This window comes from Lathamus discolor, chromosome 8 (assembly GCF_037157495.1).
Source record: "Lathamus discolor isolate bLatDis1 chromosome 8, bLatDis1.hap1, whole genome shotgun sequence".
In the NCBI taxonomy this organism is placed as follows: Eukaryota; Metazoa; Chordata; class Aves; order Psittaciformes; family Psittacidae; genus Lathamus; species Lathamus discolor.
The window spans coordinates 15,331,578-15,349,744 of record NC_088891.1 but is presented as its reverse complement, the minus strand read 5'-3'; the positions used below and the strand labels follow the sequence as shown (position 1 = coordinate 15,349,744).

The 18,167-nt window shown below is 39.1% G+C and overlaps 2 protein-coding genes across 6 annotated transcripts in view; one reads left to right on the top strand and one right to left on the bottom strand.

Annotated features, from left to right (window-relative positions):
- Window positions 1–1,937: 1,937 nt before the first annotated feature.
- Window positions 1,938–18,167, top strand: part of ALDH1A2 (aldehyde dehydrogenase 1 family member A2) — a 103,732-nt gene continuing 87,502 nt past the window's right edge. For both annotated transcript variants that reach the window (XM_065688361.1, XM_065688360.1), the window contains exons 1-2: window positions 1,938–2,020; window positions 2,327–2,443. The gene's annotated coding sequence lies outside the window, so the exon portion shown is untranslated. The remainder of the gene's footprint in view (window positions 2,021–2,326; window positions 2,444–18,167) is intronic.
- AQP9 (aquaporin 9) overlaps window positions 11,797–18,167 on the bottom strand; it is a 29,300-nt gene continuing 22,929 nt past the window's right edge. For 2 of the 4 annotated variants that reach the window (XM_065688363.1, XM_065688365.1), the window contains 2 exons: window positions 15,218–15,376; window positions 11,797–15,122 (listed from right to left, as the gene is read on the bottom strand). In XM_065688363.1, the coding sequence (XP_065544435.1) occupies window positions 15,029–15,122; window positions 15,218–15,376 (253 nt within the window). In that variant the 3' untranslated portion in view covers window positions 11,797–15,028. Of the gene's footprint in view, window positions 15,377–18,167 lie in introns of all 4 variants that reach the window. The other 2 variants (XM_065688364.1, XM_065688367.1) reach the window with 2 other exon arrangements.

Here is an 18,167-nt window from a genome sequence, read left to right as displayed (position 1 = left end):
GACCAGTAAGGTATATAGGTATTGTGTTAAACAGAAGAAAGTACAATCTGAGAAACCAGAGCTTCAAATTAAGGTTACGGTGAAATAACTTTTATTGGAATAACTTCTCATGCATTTCTAGAGGGGAGAAGAAACAGTTTGCCTACATCCCATTATTAAATATATTCTGTAATGGGTTCTAAATGGAAAATTCTGATGTTTCTTTTTTCCGTGAGGTCACTGGTTCTTAATGAATTACACAAACCTTAAAATATGCTGCCCCCTTTTCAGTGTATAATATCCTGACTTTCTGTGCAAAAACCTGACTAGTCTGATTTGAAAATATTTAGGAGGTTGCCAAAACTGTAATCATGTATAAAGAACTGTGCGAAAGGAAAGGTGAATCTCCAAAGTAATGCCTGCCTAGACCAGACTATTTGTATCTCTTTGTATGAAAATTCATCCCTACCTTTGCCCTTGAAAGTCTTGTTGACTGAAATGTTTTTGCCTTTGTTCTTGTGCGAAAGCATGACCCATCAGATTGGGCCCCCAACAGCATCTCTGCCAGGCCCTGCTCTTGCTTCTGATCTTCCAAGTATGAATTTCAGTTTACTTCTGTGTCCTGGGTTTAGCAGGTTTAGCCTTCCCATTTAACCAGAGCTCCCAACCACTGTGGAGCACTGTGAGATCTGTGTGCAAAGTGGACTATCAGAGTACTTTATGGCTAACTAAATAGATGGATACCTTCTTCAGGATACCTTCTCCAGGAAGAATTCTATTTATTTCAGTAGACTTTGTGCCTGAGGAGGCCCAGCAGGTTATGCTAATGCGAACACTTAATAAATACATATTCCTTGGGGAACCTAATAACCAGATTTTCATACCTATGACTGATGAATGTACCATAGGGCTTGACCTGGCTAAAAGCATTTTAAATATTGGCCATGTGGAATAGTTACAAGCCAACATATGAATCTCTTGGGGCATATTCTTTTTAGATAGGAAGTTCCCAATTGTAAATGGTTTCCCTCCTTTAAGGCACCAGACTTTTAATTCACCCTTTATTGCGAGTGCATCTGGTTAACGTTAAATTAAAACACTCCAGGAAATCTGTACTTTTCACTGTATTTGTTATTTATGTAAATCTTTGGACAGCATCCATTGCTCCAAAATCAAGTTAATTTGAAACATAGAGCAACAGGCGTGAACACAGTCCCAGCAGAGCATTCCATGTCTGATTCTGAACTGTTAATCTTTATTATTCTTCTAAGACATTGTCCAGATTTCTACTCTGTGAAATCTTCAGATGCCGGATGAAGGCATAGTCTTTTATACTGAATCTCATTTTTTTTTTTTTTCTGAAGACCATTTCTATTCTGGAAATTTTAGGTAAACAGTGTAAGTCAGGCTGATGTAAAGCTAAATCTGTGCTGTTGACTTGGGGCTTTGGCTTATGTCTGCAAGGTTTGGGTAGATTCAGAGGTCAGAGTCCATGTCTAAGGGCACAAATTCACTGAGACAGACAAAACTGAGATCTAAAGTTGGTGTTTGTATCATAAAGTTTCCCATAAGTTGTCCACAGTGATGACAGCAAGGGAGGAAGTTTGCAGATGTTAAGTTTCAGGAAAAGAAGCTTTCATGGACATGAGATGTATTTGCAGAGAGCTTTTACTCTGTGACACTGGTTTTGAAACTGGAGTGGGGCTGAGAAGTGTCACATACTAGACTAGCATAACTATCATTCAGTCTCCACTTACTTGATCAACAATTATAAATAGTAGCAACAAGTAACTGCATGTTTTTACTGGGTGAACACAAAAGTTACCATAGGACGGCCCAGCCACCAAAGTGAGACAAAATGAAGGTGTAGCAGAGTGGTTAATTGGCTGCTTAAGGTGCAGGTAATGCTATTTAGCTGCAGGTGAAGCTTTATCTGGGGAGTTAGGATCATGCTTTCAGCCAGGTGTGTTGAAGTGTGGTGTTGTTTTGGGGGAACTGCAGCTTTTTTAGGAAAGAAATCGTTGGTTACCCAAGGATACAGGTATGTGTATTCAACAGACTTTAGCACTTCCACTTTGGAGAATGTTTTCTCCAAGTCATCTGGCTGCCTGCCTTCTCTTTTTTGCTCCCTTTTGGTCACAGCTGAATCTTGTTTGCTTGCCTTTTGGCAAATATGGCTGCTCAGCCTAAAAATGCAGAGAGGAGGGTTTTTGTATTTGCTACATCTGATGAGGGTCTCTGCCTTTTTTTGCAGGCTTTAACAGCCCTTCTGAAATACTAGTCAGCTTTTGAGCCTTATTTCATCATAAGCAATTGTAATTTTAGGGATCATTGTCTTTCTCTGCAGATTCCATGGACTTTATCAGGCATCTGACTGTTTTATTTGCTTGTCTTCTGCAACATGTGCAGTCCAACATCGAGGAGACATCTGTGTTTTCTTGTCAGAAGTGCCCTCAGATAAAAGGTATGTTTTTTGAAAAGTACTCAGTGCCTGCAGTACTTCATTGTTATTTAAAGGCTTAGTCCTAGCTTTTCATAAACTTTTCATTTCATGTAGAACAGGCAGTGGTTGGTTGGTGGTCTGGACTTTGAAGGTATTGGAGAGGAAGTTGCAGGCTATTCTTTAAAAATTAAATTCAAGCTATGGAAAGACAAAATTTTATGTAATTTATGTTTCAAAGCTGAATTGACGGCTTTCTCTAATACATGTGTATCTCTGCGTTTTGCACTCTTAAAGACCTGAAAATTATGATCAAATTTTAATCCTGACAGTACTGACTGGGTTTTTTTTTTTTGCCAGATGGGGAAGATTAATATATTTGAAAGTGTCTTGAAGGAGGTCAAATATGGTTTACATATATGAGAGGGGTTAAGTAAACTGTGTCAAGATTTTCTGCAACATGTTTCACTGAGACTAAATACAACATGTCATCGGGTCTTTACGGGCTAACATTTATAGAAAGTATAAATTACTTTCAAATGAGGGCTGTCTGCTGAGGGTTAGCTGTTAAACATGTTTACCTCTCTGTTTATAGTTTTCTAAATCTGGGTTGTTAACAAAGGCGCAGACACCTCCTTTAAATATTACACATTTCTGAAGAGTTTGTCTCGAGCACATCATTCTAATGGGTGATTTGCTGCTGACTGTGCTGGCTATAACCATGAGATAAACAGGTTAAACGCTGACTATGTAATTTTAGCTGCTATGACTATGAGTGGACAACTGCTGAAGTATGCAAGTGTATCTTGTAAGTCTAGATCAAACCAATCTAGTACGAGAGTAATTATTAGCCATTAAATGTGTGACTCCCTCAGAAAATGGAGTTATTTCCTACAAAGTATTGAGATAGAGAAAGGGGTAGATATTTTGTGTGCCCATGAAGATTCAAAATTCACTGAAATCAGTGGGCTTGCTTTCAGTGGGAATAGACTCCTAAGTTAATGTGCAGCAGTAATTCTTATAGTAAATATAGACCAAGTCAATTCACCATGACTGTGGTTCAAAACCGTGACCGTGCCGTGGACTTCAAATGGATAGGAAGATTTTTCAGGAACCTAAATATTCTAATGCATGTCTTGGATCTGGAGATGCTTGGTCCATTTTGTATGACTCACATTTTAGAGCATTTTGAAGTATGTTTTCATTTTAATATATGAACTACAAACCATAGATAAGTTTGCTTCTGATGATTTACAGAATTTAGAGAGTTTTGGACTATGTTTTTTACTCGTATGTGTACTTCAAACTATGAGTAAGTCTGCTTTTAATCACTGTTGTTAAAGCTGAGGCAAATTTGTGACAACATGATTTAAGTTTTAAGTGTTTCTCTGAGCATTATGGAAAACAAAAAGAACTTCTGAAACACACATGCAGGCTGTAACGTATCATTATTTACAGCTATCCTGGGAACTCATTAGTTTCTCATTATATCTTTGGTATAAACATAATTTTCTTTTAAGTAATTAAGCAATGAACTTGTTATCTTGTTTTTTCCTTATAATATGCTTAATTGTAATTCTCTTTTGGTAAATGTTACTGTGGAAACATTGCTCTGATTCAAAATCACTAGTTGATAAGAAAAATTAGAGTGACAAGAAACTTGTGGTCCCACAAATCAAATGCTATTTTATTGCAAAATTGGGCAAGGCACTAACACTATACATTATATATAGCTTCAGTAGTAGCCTACACAATTAGGCTGCCCTTTCTCATGGTATGATCAAATCTTTTGATAACATCTAGTCTTCATAGTTCTAGTATGACAGGGGTTACGAACGTACAGCCCAAGTGATCTCTTGGTTTATATAGTTTTGCTTCTGCTTGCTCTCTGCAAGATATTTTCTGCTCCTGTGTTATTGTTGAATCCAGTGACTTTTGTTTGGACTAGATTTTCAGTTCCTGGGCTCTTGAGTCTCCTTATTGTAACACCTATGTATAAACTACTTGGACACTAGAAAATGTCAATAGATTGACATCGCTTAAACTTTTTGTCATTGATGTAGTGTTCATGTTTCTTCTACTGTTTTAAAACTTCTTCAGTAATAAGAAGATGCAGAGGTTACAAAGCAGGAAAAAATAAAATTAATAGAGGGAAATTTTAAAATATCACACAATGTGTGCCTTTAATTGTGTTATTTTTCAGAGGCTGAGAAACAGAAATTTTCTTGAAAAGAGGGAAAATTAAAATTTGTTATAGTTGAAATAGAATCTTTTTTAAAATTTGAACAGAAAATATTTTGGTTTATTTTGGAGCTTTGTAATAAATCACAAAAATGTAATCTGGATGAAGACCTTGTTTTAATGCATATTTTGGTAGATCCCAAAGTTTTGGCCTTAGCTGCCATTTAAGCAGTCATGCTTCCATACACTTCATTCATGCCAGCAGCCTGCTTTATACCTGCAAAGCATTATTACTGATTTATATATAGTCTGTTCTGAATGTGGGTGCACAGGAGAGCATCACTCAGGGTTCATAGTAAAAGGCTTTTTTTCCAGAACAAATCTTGAGGAAGAACAGTGTGCAGATTTCCATAACTTGGATGCTAAATTCACAATGCCTTTGCAGTTTTTCTGCAGCTATTACAGATTATGTAGCCCTCCTTGTCACAGCAATGGCTAATAGCTTTCATCATCGTTTTGCAGAGAACTTGGATTCTGCAGTACTCCGGATGTGGGAATCATTTTAAGGGGCTGTTCTGTTTTTCATGGGCAAATCTGTAAATTTTTTTGTCCCTTTGACACTGCAATAGGAAAAAGTAATCCTTAGGAAGTTCTCAGATATTGACTAAAGAGAAAACCATTAGATCAAATTATGGCTGACATGAGATATTCCAGTGTGCTATTTCAATAATGTGTGCTTGCTTTGCTTTAAAGGTTTTTATTAAGGTTCGCAGGAGGCCAAACCAACCAATTGGCTTCACAATGAGCTTTCCAGTTCACTCTGGAGCCTTCAGCTCATGTTACTGTATGGGTCACCTTACAGCATTCTGGCTCCTTCCTGCAGCTCCATTAGCTGGTGGCTAGTGGTGTAACGGAAGCAGCCCATTTACCCAACAGCCTCTTGCATACAAAGGTAGTTGTTCTTTTCTGTCTTTAAAAATACTTCAAAACTGATTACGCTCTTTTATATAAGTACAACAAATAACCTAAAAATAGAACTGTAGCTGGAATGTGAGCTACTTAGCATGGATTAGTGTGTTTATTAAAAATCTAGGGATTTTGGATAGTCTTGTGAGATACACATGACCTTTTCATGATACTCCCCAGAGATACTAGTCTTAGTGTCCAAAAGCAGCATAAAGTAGTTTGGTCTCAGACAAACAATATAATTCAGGCCACTTTGAGCCTGGTAATGGGATATGAGCACGGTAGTTCTGCTTGTATCGCCTTTCCAAGTATACTACGGTTGTCAAATATTGCAGTTATTGGTACAATTAGCACAAGGATTTTATATGTCTGGATATAACTGAGGTATGTATTTTCAGTGTTGAATATAAAGAATTGGTTAGTTTTCTTAGTAAGCTTTTGCTAAATTGTTCTCTGTGTAATAAATAACCAGAATCTGCCTCTCTAACTCTGGAGTATGTTGATCTTGGTTTACTGGAAGTCAGAAGACTCAGCCATCTTGCTCAGCATTCATTGGAAACTCTTATTGGCAGTCTTGGCAGAGAGGTCAAGGACTGCAGAAATAGTGTAGGCTAATATATCTCCCCTACAAAAAGGGCTAAGTTCAAGGTCAAGGATTATTGTGGGGCAGCATGGAGAAGCTGCATATTGTATTATCAACCCCAATCCTATGAGGCCTTATCATTGTGCTTAGTATCATACAAACATAAAACAAAAAAATGCCTTCACTCAGACCTTAAAATCTAATTGGTGTCCTCCCCATCTGGGCACAGAAGGCCCGAGTGACCTAAGTGTAGCATCCCCTATTTGCATTACTTTTGCTCGCTCTGTTTCATACTTAAACTGCTGCTGGCTACAGAAGCCAACTCTGAAAACAAGCTGTTAACATTTGAAAAATGTTCTAATTAAGACATTCGAATAAGGCAACAGCTTAATAAAGCACAGACATAGGCTGTGTATTTTAAGACAGATTTTTTTTTTTAATTAATGTGGCCTTGTCATACTCCTGACATTTACTGTATATGTTTTACATCAAAAGAATATGTTTCTGTAGCATTTATATCACTGTGTCATAGTCTTCAAGAATAATATAGCAAGCAATGATGATAAAGAGCATCCTGTCCAAATCAAACTTTTTAAAAGTAGGCTTTGTTTAAAAAAACTAAAACGATTTACTGTTGATATGGGGAGGATGATTAAAGCTTACAAGTGCTGTGGCTTTCGATACGTAACTGATGGAAGGTATTCTAGGTGGTGTTGCAGTGTTGATGTTCTGAGAAAAAAAAACCAACCCAAACAACAACTTATATTCATCTGTTCTGTATTTGTAATGTCCCTTGGTCAAAGGTTCCCAGCAGAGGAATTGCATGCCTGGATTACTCCCTTTCGCTTCAGTGCTGCATTTGCTACAATAGGATGTTTGTTTCTAAGTTTTTGTCTGACCTTTATAGCAGGGGAGCTGGATGCCTTTAGTCAGCGCTGCACTCCTCTTAGGTAGGCTGGCCATCCTCTTACTCTTGAAACAGTGAAGCAGGGGTACTACTGCATCCTTTGTGCTAGATGTTGCTTTTGATAAAACTGTCCTGTAGAAAGAGGACTGTTCTGATGGTGAGAATCTTCTCAAGGCCACTGCAAGAGGAAGGTTTGTGGGATAAAGCACTCTAGGGCTGGCTCAACTGGTGTATAAGATGCGCTTCCAAGGAGCAAGATGGTCATGAAGGAGGATGTGTTTATTATCAGACCAAATGAAAGCACACAAGAAAGGCCTGCATTTGTATTTATTAAAAAAGCAAAAAAAGATAAACCCACACACACATCCCCAACCAAACTTTGAAGGAACTAGAACAGAGCAACAGGAGAAATGATGACAGAAGCAAAGTTCGTAGCCAGAGGCTATGATGTTAAGGAAAATTAAGTTTCAAAGTAAAGCAAACTAAGTATTTTTGAGCATGGTTATCTTAGTCATGATAACATCAAAACACTATCAGGAAGTCTCAGATCATAAGAGTTCTTTACAGCTTTTCATTTTTATAAACTGTACATACTTGCTATTTGGGAGTAGAGTGAAGTTTTTACTTCTGGAAAGAGCTTTTTTTAGGGGGGAGGATAGCTGTGCTCTGAAGTTTACTTAATATTTTTAAGGATAGATGTTTGTTTCTTGCTTTCTAATTTCTAATGAAACTGCCTGAAACCAGGTGTACAAAGAAGAGCTCTGTTAACCTCAAACACTTCCATCTAGAATCTGGAAGACAGGCTGATCCTTACCGATTTATGCATTGTATCCTATAACGCAGTGTAACTACCCAGTTTCTCAGGGTAAGTCTTGTATAACAGAAAATCCACCAATGCCTCATCTATGCCTCTTGTTCTAGGATTTCCGCTGGGGAAAACCCAAATCCCATATAGATCTCCCTTACTGAGGTAATTGTCATCCTGCCAGGTTGCTGTAAGCAATGCATTTGATCAAAAGCAAGGAAAACCGTGCAACTGACAGATGAATAGGTGGAAGCCCATTTTACTAGCAGGATACATCTTGAAGTTATATGGAACCATATGCATTTTGAAAGGCATCTTGAAATTGTTTAGTTGTTTTGGGGGTGGTTTTTTTGATTTTTTTCTTCATGGAAATGGAGTATTTTGGATGGGGCCTGGCACTCAATGCATATGAAAGACCAGTGGCACACAGACAAGACAGGAGCATGAGAGAACCAGAGGCCTGCTGCTAGTTGTACTAGAAAACAAGGTAAAATACTTGGAAGACAAAAACGCCCTTGTAGGCAGGGTAAATATTTTAGGTTGTTTTTTGTTCTTTGTTTTAAAACTGTACTGTTTGGTTTCTTATGTTTCTCTAATTTTGAAGATCCACTTGTGATAACAATTGGGGCTTAGAATGGCTTCTAATATCCTGTAGCTTTTATTATTTTGTATTTTTGTGACAGAACGGATTGAAATGTCTGCAGATTCATATCCATTGTATTTTCTTGTATTGGAAGTCTCAGAAGTACTAGCAGTGTCTGCATGTACGTTATGTTTGCGAATGGCCTGTGTCTGAGTCATTCTTCTGTGAAGACTATTTGTAGGTGTGAAGACAATGCGTTTTTGAGTCAAGGTTTGTCTGCTGTTGCTTTCTTTCCCCCAAGACTTGCTTGAGTAGCCTTTGCACTTGCTCTATCCCCTGGGATTCTTTGGTAATCTGGCAGCTGGATTCATGTCTTTCTTGTTTTTTTTTTTTTAATTTCCTTTTTTTTTGCTTCTGAAAGCTGTTCTTCAGTGCTAGCATCGCCAAAAATGTGTTGTTTCTGTAGCCTGAAAACTTGAACCCACTGGGGGTTACATGTGTATGAGATGAAATCCTCTCTTGCACTTAAGCCAAACAGGCTTTCTTCCTTAGGTTGCAGAGTAGTTACATAGCAGACGTTCTCTGCAGTGTGTAGCCATTAGTTGCCTATGCCTTGAACATCTGAGATAGAAATGAAGATAAAACAATTCTGATCTTGGTATTGTGCAGTTTTAATGGAAAGGTCCTTAGTGGCTCTTGTGAAGGGCTGTAGCACAGTTCACAGGGAAATTAATTAAAGTTACCACTGTGTTTCCCTTCTTCCCCATTGAGATTTGCATTCTTTTCCAGTTTTGGGGTTTTTTGTTTCTTTGTTGTTGGTTTATTTTGTTTTTTGATTTTTTTTGGTGGGTTTTTTTTTTGTTTTGGTTTTTTTACTGTTTCAATAATCTGCAAGTGTTCAGATCATCAAATAACTTTTGTTCCTTTACTGTGGAAAATGATACTGCTATGGCTTAGTCCTTTTATTCTCAAATACAATTTATTTTGTAAGTCTATTTAAAAGGCATTGACAAAACACCAGACTCCTTGAATTAGCAATATTTGTTGCCAAGCATGTGCTGCCTCTTTGGCTTCATGTTTGTTATTTGATGCCTCGGTCATACCACAGAAAGTGTTGCATCTGCTCAGTTCTGGCTGAGATTGTTCATTTCCTTCTATTCAGATGCTGACTTTTCAAGTGTTCCCATATTTTTTGCTTTGTTGCCTTTGCATTCAGAGCCCTGTTAATAACTGGAAGGCAGGCAAGGTTTCCTGACAAGAGTTGTGCAGTGCAACAAAGTACTGTTATTTCTGAGGGTGTGAAAGTGTTCTTCACTTACTAGACTATTATGTAGCTAATGCTGAGGAAATACTAGTATTAATGTGCCTATACAAGTTCTCTTGTTGATACTGAAAATGTGAGAATTTGCATCCAAGACAGATGAGCTTTCTGACAGGCGAACAAAAAGACCATCTTGTGATGGTGTTACTTAATACTATTGGCTTTATTTCTGTGTTCCCCAGTAAAATGTACACTCTTTTCTGAAGTAACCAAGCATTTATCAACCAGGCTTTTGGCTGACCTCTGGCTAAGAGGGCTTCTATTGTTTTACCAGCTCTTGAAGTTTTCTCTCTTCATTTTTATTGCTTTGTCAGTGTTGCTACAGCAGGATCCTACCTCCTGATTTGATTTCTGGATAGTTGAAGCAATGTTCAGAGTGTTAAAGGAAAACGAAAAGTGTTAAAGGGTCAAGTGTTCCTGCCTATGACCAGGGGGCTGGAACTAGGTGGTCTTAAGGTCTTTTCCAACCCTAACCATTCTATGGTTCTGAAGCTTGATTTCTAATAATTTAAAGCAGACTGCTCAGTCCCTAGGTAGGGAAGCAATGAAAGAATATATTAGTCTGTCCTCTACTAATGTCATGGAAAAGGAGCTGATTGCATCATCTGGCCAGAAAGCTTTATCATAGCTGATTTAAAGTGCTGGAATATTCGTGCTCCCTATCTCAGAAACACCTGAAGGAGAGCTGTAGTCAGCAAAGAAAAAATGACATAAATGTGTCATGTCTAGGTTCACACTATATGGATTTCTTTAATATCTGATTGAAATATACAATGAAACATCTGTGGCTAAAAATATTTACCTGCTACTCTCTTCTCTGAGACTATATCACTAAAGTGTGCAAATATGCAGAAAGATACTAACATTCACAGTACAATAATTATTTTTTTTAACAAGCTGTAAATGCAAACTAGAAAATAAAAATCCAAAGTACTGACTGATGTGCACAGAATGCTTTTTTTCTGGATGATCTTGTGCTATTTTTACTAGTGGTTTTAAAAAGGAAGGCTTTAAAAATTGTACATGCTTGAAAGAAGTAATCTCTTACAGAACAACAATTGTACTAAACAGAAAAAGAGCATCTGTTCCTGGAAGTTACAGTTAATTGTTGTATTTTCCAGCACAAGGTTGTTTGTTGGGAACAGTGGGGAAAAATGCAAGTAACTGCCAAAACCCAAGCATGTGAGGTGAAACTGGAATTTGCTCTCATGAGAACTTTCTAAGATTCAGAAGTAATTGAGAAAAGCATGCTGTATTCAAATCTCTGGAGAACTATTGTACTGTATAGAGACAGCACACAGTGTTAGCAGGAGAAAGGAGAACAGAAAATCAGACTGATAGGAAGGTGAGAGTCCTAGGGATGGATGGAGGTTGTTAGGTTGTAGGGTTTGGTTTTGTTTGGTTTTTCCTTCATGTAAATTTGAAGCTCCTGTTCTTTCCTTCTCCCCTCATCCCCTTGTGTCCACAGAACAGGTTTTCCTGGGGGTTTTATTTTGTTGGGTTTTTTTAAATGAAACAAGCAAAGCATGTCCCTGTTACAAATCTGTAGAGCAGAAGATTGCTAAATTAGCTTGGGACATTTTGTAAGCACTGTAGGACAAAGATTATGTGATATATACATGCCTTAAAAGTAATCCCTGAAGAGGAGCTCTAGGCAAAACATCCCACCTAGATGCTGGCTGTCGCTGGACTGGTGGGAAAGCTGTGGCCGAAAGCGTCTGTAGGCAGGCTGCAGTCAAGAACAGAAGGTCCAGAGGCGAGGGGTCTGGCCTTCTAGCTCTTGGCATGGGTGCTTCCTGGCCCAGCAGTGGCCGTTACTCAAGTGTGAGCATTTCTCTGCTTTGGCACTGCTTCTGACTCACGAAATCTGCCACAGGGTCTCCATGCTGGGAATACAGCTTGTTAGTCAGTGTGTTCTTCCAGCACAAGGCTATAAAAAATTGTAGGTCATAATAGGCAGCTATTTATTTCTTAATATGCCCTTAAGTGCCAGAGGGGAGACTTTTTTTATAAAAATAGTACTGGAATGCATTTACTAGTGATTGACTCTATTTATTTTGAACCACAACACATTCATCCAGATCCACAGTCAAAACTACAAGAAAGTACAGTTTCCACCATCCACTGAGCTCGATTCTCTGAGCACTTATGCTTCCCTCTATTGCATCCTGTTGTGAGTAATTCCACTGGCTTCGATGAAACAATATGAAGTAACTGACCTTAGCTCAGTACTATTTGCAGGAGCACTCTCTGCATTACTTCAGCACAAAGTATAGCTCTAAAGAACAAGCACGTTGCCCAAAAAAGAACAAACCCAGGCATAAAGTTAAGCAGTAATTGTTGCTTAAGTTTGCAACATTTCAAATTATCAAGCCTGATTACTACTGACTTGTTACTTAGAACATCTTACAGCTGTAAAACATGTTTCTTGTTGCCAACTGTATTAATTCAGTATGAACGCAGCCACTAAATATCACTTGATATCAGAAAATTACAGTTTATGCAAAGTAAAAATACTTTGTTTTGCATAAAACAAATCATGATGTCTGTGTAAGGCATGAGATTATTATTATTGTTCCGTTTATGTTATGGAAATACTAGTTCTGTAGTTAAGACTCTATTGAGTTTTGTCCCCAAAGCAGGAATTAATTCTTATACTTGCAAATGTAAATTAAGTCAAATGTGAGACAGGCCCGTCACACCTTGTTCCTTAGCGAATTCTGGCTTTCGTAAAGTCAGTATGAATTGTGGTATTAGTGCCACACATCTTCAGAGAATTTACAAGTGAATGATTAAATAAGTTTAAAAAATAAGTTCTTAAAGTAAAGACGGAATTGACAATTTGTTGAGAGCATATTTTAGATATTTCTATGCTTGCATGCTAGCACGTCACTCCTTACAATTTACATGTTGGTTATTTCAAGTAAGTAAATATCGCTTATACAGAAACTCAACGCACAGGAATGGTATAAGTGGGAGAAACAAGATTTCATGTTGATTTACAGGCAGAACGTATTGTGATCAGGAGAATTTTGAGAAAATATGCAACTTGTCTGTACATTGGCCAATGCACAGACACACAGTATGTGTGGGCTGGTCACTCAGTAGGTTGTATAAGTAAACTGCCCCTTTCTCATTCCTGACCTGTATTCTGCTTTTCCCCATGTTTTCCATGGTGTATTAAAGGAAGCGATATTGTGCAGCATATGAAGCCTACTGCAAATTTCTAGTACAATAAGTGATAACCTGCCCCTACCATTTTGGACAAAATCTGTCTCTTCTGGTTAATCAGCTGTCTATTTTCTGCACAGATATTTCATGTTAGATGTTGCTGTCAGTGGAAGAGTGTGTTTTGACCTGGGGCAGGCATCTGACTGTTCTACCTATGTAATCCCTCTCCAGACACAGATGGTTGGCAGCGACCTGGGAGTGCTCCTGCCAGGTATCACCAAGGGGTGAGCGAAGGACAGCACTTGTTGCAAGGGAGAGCAAAAGGAGGCTTCTTCTGCAATTGCTTTTACACACCATCTTGTTTTACGTAGTACAACTTATCAACATACAGGCCAGATGGACAGTGGTGACTATGCTGCCAGTATAAAGTCTACAGCTGGGAATAATTTCCACGTTGCACTTACAATTCTCCTGCATTTGCCTCTGCTCATGTTGAGTACTGATTCTGTGAACCCTGCTTTCTTGTTACTGTGGCTCTCTGGATGACACAATGCAGTCAAACATGGATGGGAATAGCTATGTCCGTAATTAACCCACAGCAGAGAAATGCTGAATCAAATGAGCATTTTGCAGCGGGTTGATATGGTCTCTGGCAACCTGAGTTTCTTCAAAAACAAAATTAGAATTACACTCCCTCAAGTATACAGCATCATCTGACTTTCTGCTGCAGCAGGCAAAACTTTGCTTGACCTGCTCATTCTGTCCCTTCACTGCCGTGAAGGGAGGCATACATGAGAGCACAATAAAGACATGCAGTGACGTAGGCCCAATCTGCCCAAATGCTGAGGCAGATTCTGACCACGGTATTTCCCAAGCTGCTTCTGTGGATATTTCATCTAAGAGCATAGGCTGTTACTGGCAACATGAAGGGTTCCTCCCTTCAGGAGTGAGATCAGAAAATAGTGTGGAATTCTAGGAAGCAGAGTTGAAGGAATACAAAGGGAAGAACACCCTAAAATAAGTGCATTGAACTGGTGGTTTTACCATGAAAATAGCTCAGGAGCATCACTGAATAGGAGTCTATTTATTCATGACCAGCCTTGTTGCCCCTCCTCATATATATGAACATATATTAGAAATGAACTTTGATATAATCAGATGCATTCAATTCACAATGATTAAGCAGAAATAAATTTATTTTTCAATGCTGGATAATTTAGGAAGTGGTGTATGTCCAACCACTTCACTTTCATTTTAGTGAGAGAGAGCCCATACTTCAGAACTTTGATGTGGAGCTGGTCTTCCTTGGGGACTTCAGATCTAGGACTAGTTCTGAGATCACTTTCTAATTTCAGTTACTGCTATCAAGATAAAAATTACTCCCACAAAGCAGATGAAATCCTCCCTGACCCCCCCGGAAATCAGCAGCAGCAGGCCTCTTTAAGGCGTATGCAGACAGGCCTTGTGCTGACCTCTGAGCAGGATAAGCTTCTGTTGCTGGCGCTTCTCCACAGGAATGAACTTTATTCAGAAAGAACAGCAGAAGAGGTTTAGGTTAATATTCTAGGTTGGGCTTATTAATATTGGCTAGCATAAAGGTCAAGTAAATGGTTTAAAAAGAATTGAATACGACTGCTATGAAGAATATGTGCAGAACTACAGCTTTGTCTCTTTGGTGTTGATCTTATAACACACAATTTCTACCTTTTGTGATCATATTCTGAGTTACTAAACCTCATCACTGAGTTCATTCCTTGCTGTTCAATTAGCGGCTCCATAAAAATTTAGTAAGTTATTTAAAACTACTTCAATTGATGTTAGGGTATTATTTTTAATTTTCAGATAAGCCATTCTTAAATAATGGCTCTAAGAAGTGAGTAATGCTCTTGCCCATTAAGTACTGGACTAACTGAGTAATCTGCATGCAGTTTTGTAACAAGAGCTCATCTATTTTCAGGTAATTAGGCAACATGATTAAGATCATGTGTGGAATTAACAGGTCAGTACATCGTCTCACTAGCTTCATCTAGGAGATAATTTGATCTGAAAGCCATATGAAACAGAACAATTTACCCATTCTGGACCCAAGTTCTCAGTTTTGAATGTGGTCAGCTTGATGTTTCATGGGAAGAGTTCCGCTGTGAACTTGACTTCTATATGCATTTTCTCCTTTGAAATGTGAATTTCTAATTGAGGCATAAAGGTTTTAGAAAATGGTCCAAACAATCATTTGCATAAAAACTACATAACAAAATAAGAAAGAAAATGCTTCGCTGCTTACTCCATGTTGGTCAGTTCGTATTTATCATGCATGTCATTCTCTTCTCCTGGCTCAGTATCTGAGTGATGAATTTCAATAAAAACAATATATATCACTGCTCCAAGTATGCCTCCCAGCATAGGTGCAACTATAGGGACCCACCACCAATTATTTCCAGCCCTGTAAGAAAAAGAATAAACCAAAGAATTAAAAAAAGAAAATTATTATTCTTTGTTATTCTAGTGAGCACCCTACCTTATATTTGGCAGTGAAAAAAACAGAGTGGCCTGACACTGGCTATACTGTATACTAAACTTTTCTGTTTAGTCTTTCTGTATAAGGATGACACTTCTGCCTATCCTGCCCGTGCTGCGATTGAAATGCTAAGTACCAACCACCACACATGGTGGTCTATGTGCTGTACTTACAGCTTAGAAAATCAGGCCTCTCTATTGCATATGTGCTTTGGGGGCAGGGGATAATTTCTCCCTTGTGGAAAATGAGCTTCTTTGACTTGCAATGAAATGAAATTAACAGGGACATACCTATTGCACAGCAACCTTGACTGATGCTGTTGCCAGATGCTCATGAATAGGTTTTCAGTAGTGATTAACGCAAATGTACGTTGCAAAAATGGTTTATGTCGTCTGCATGGAGATCTACTGCAATAGTATATACAGTTCTTCCTCTTGACAAGTATAATAGATTATACCTGATTTTGAGTATATTTGCCTTAAGGAATGTAATAAAACACAGTGACTGTAAAGTGGATTATACTTGATTAGAGTGGTCAAGATTCAAACTTCATGATGTTGTGTCTTATCTCTGTGTTTGAAATGGGTCTTTCAGTAAGAGGTAAATAAGCATTTAAAAGTTTCATACACCTAAAACTTACTCTTTTTTACAGTTGCTGTGTTTGGGAAGCAAGTCTGGCATACTGGCTCCAATGAACTTTTTACATTCCCTTTGCACAATTACTAGGATTTAATTTTTAAATGTGTAGCTTTATGAACTTTTTTAAAGAAACAAGTCCACCATTAAATAGTATAAAACAAAAAGTAACGGCCTCTATACGGCAGGTTTGGGCTTGTAGACTTGCTCTCCCTTTCCTAGAGGTCCACATTCGGGTAGTAAATAACTGAGTATTGGTTTCAGAGCACAGCCTTTCTTAACTGTACTGGTGAGTGAAGGTGTTTTGATTTGATAACATGCTGTATTAATTGAATATGCGAGTCTGCAGTGAAAACCCAGCCACCTCAATTCATGCATATTGAAAATGGAGAAATAACTTTTTCTCCCAGAAATACAGAGGGACAAATTCATCTGTGAGAGGAACTTTTAAAATTCCAGGAGAGCTTTTAAATTGTAAAAATAATTTTTCAGCACTCAGTTGTATAGATTTATGCATAAGTGAACTTGTGATTAATTCACAACACAAGAATAGAACGGGACTAATATCACAGTGCCCTATTGATGCTAATGTCATTTGTTGCTCAGAAATGCCTTGGATGTGTATGTTTTGCCTTTGGAATTACTTATATTTTGCCTTGAGGATATAAAATAGCTCCTCATATTGTTCTACTGAGTTTATAGATCTGTTTGTTGTTGAGTCATAAATGTCTGTTGAGCCCCTGAATTTCTGGAACAAGCATGGACTAAGGTTTTATTGACTTACTCAGTGCAACAGAATCCATATCAAGTATTTGCATGTGTTTCTCTGTGCCTGTATGTGTATGTGGGCATGTAATGAAGGTGTTTCTTGGCAGGTTTTTATCTCTGCTTGTCCCATGAACTGACGTGTGCCTTGTTGGCTCCTGCATAACCTCCAAGTCATGGCCTGTATTTGCAGCAGCTGCTGTCAGCTGCTCTACAGGTGCCCTCTGCTAAGATGATGGGTGTAAAGTCCTTATGCAGGGTGATGCCAAAGCTGAACTGAGATCAGGACACAGCTGAGTTACGAGTTTCATGACACACAATGCCCTTTCATTGACACGGGAGCAAGAGCTCTTTGTGGCAAGCACAGATAGCTTCCTGGAAGTAACTGTAGGTCCCTTACACCCTTTGCCCGAGCACACAGCTTTGCTGCTGAGTTAGCAGGAAAACATCCAGCTGTGCCTTTTTCATCATCAGGTGTTTTGCAGTTGGGTGGAGCAGGAGGGAGCTGGCTGTGAAGGGCTGGAGGCAGTGCACAGGCCTGGCAAGTGGCACTTGGCTGAACTGCCATGATATCCCCACAGACTGAAAAGGTAGCAAGACCTGTTACTGTGCTGCTCCTTAACCCCTGTGTTGCATTCATGTTTCTTCACCAAAAGGGTGCTCAGGCATTGGAACCGGCTGCCCAGGGAAGTGGTGCAATCGCCATCTCTGGAAGTGTTCAGAAATTGTGTAGATGAGGCCCTCAGTGACATGGCTTAGTGGTGGCCTTCACAGTCCTGGGGTGAAGGTTGGACTTGATGATCTTAAAGGTCTTTTCCAACCTAGCTGATTCTGTGATTCTGTGATTTCTAGGAAACTACAGTGTATAAGCTTCATGGACTGAGAACTTTGGCCCATTTTAGACTTGCAAATACATATCTCACTTAGCCAACTGCTGCAGGATGGTAAGATAACATTATTTGCTATAAGAAATGCCAGGATAATTCAGGCATTCCGCAGTGCGGAAGGTGCCTGGCTACCGTTCGACCGTCCGGGAAGGATGCAGCGTATTTCAGAGGCCGCTTTGCCATTCTGTCTGTTGCCTGTGCAGACAATAGGTGCGTGTCGCGACCCTTTACGAAGCGCAGTTCCGTCTATTCCGGGCCGGTGGTGCCCGGAGCCGCGGCCACGAGGTGTCAGCGTTACCGCGCCGGCGGCTGCCGGGCTTTGCCCGCCGCAGGGCCGGTCGGAGCACGGTCTGCACGATGCCGCGCTTCTGCCAGTGCGGGTCCGACCCGGCCTCGGCAAAGGAGCTACAGAATCACTAATAACTAGG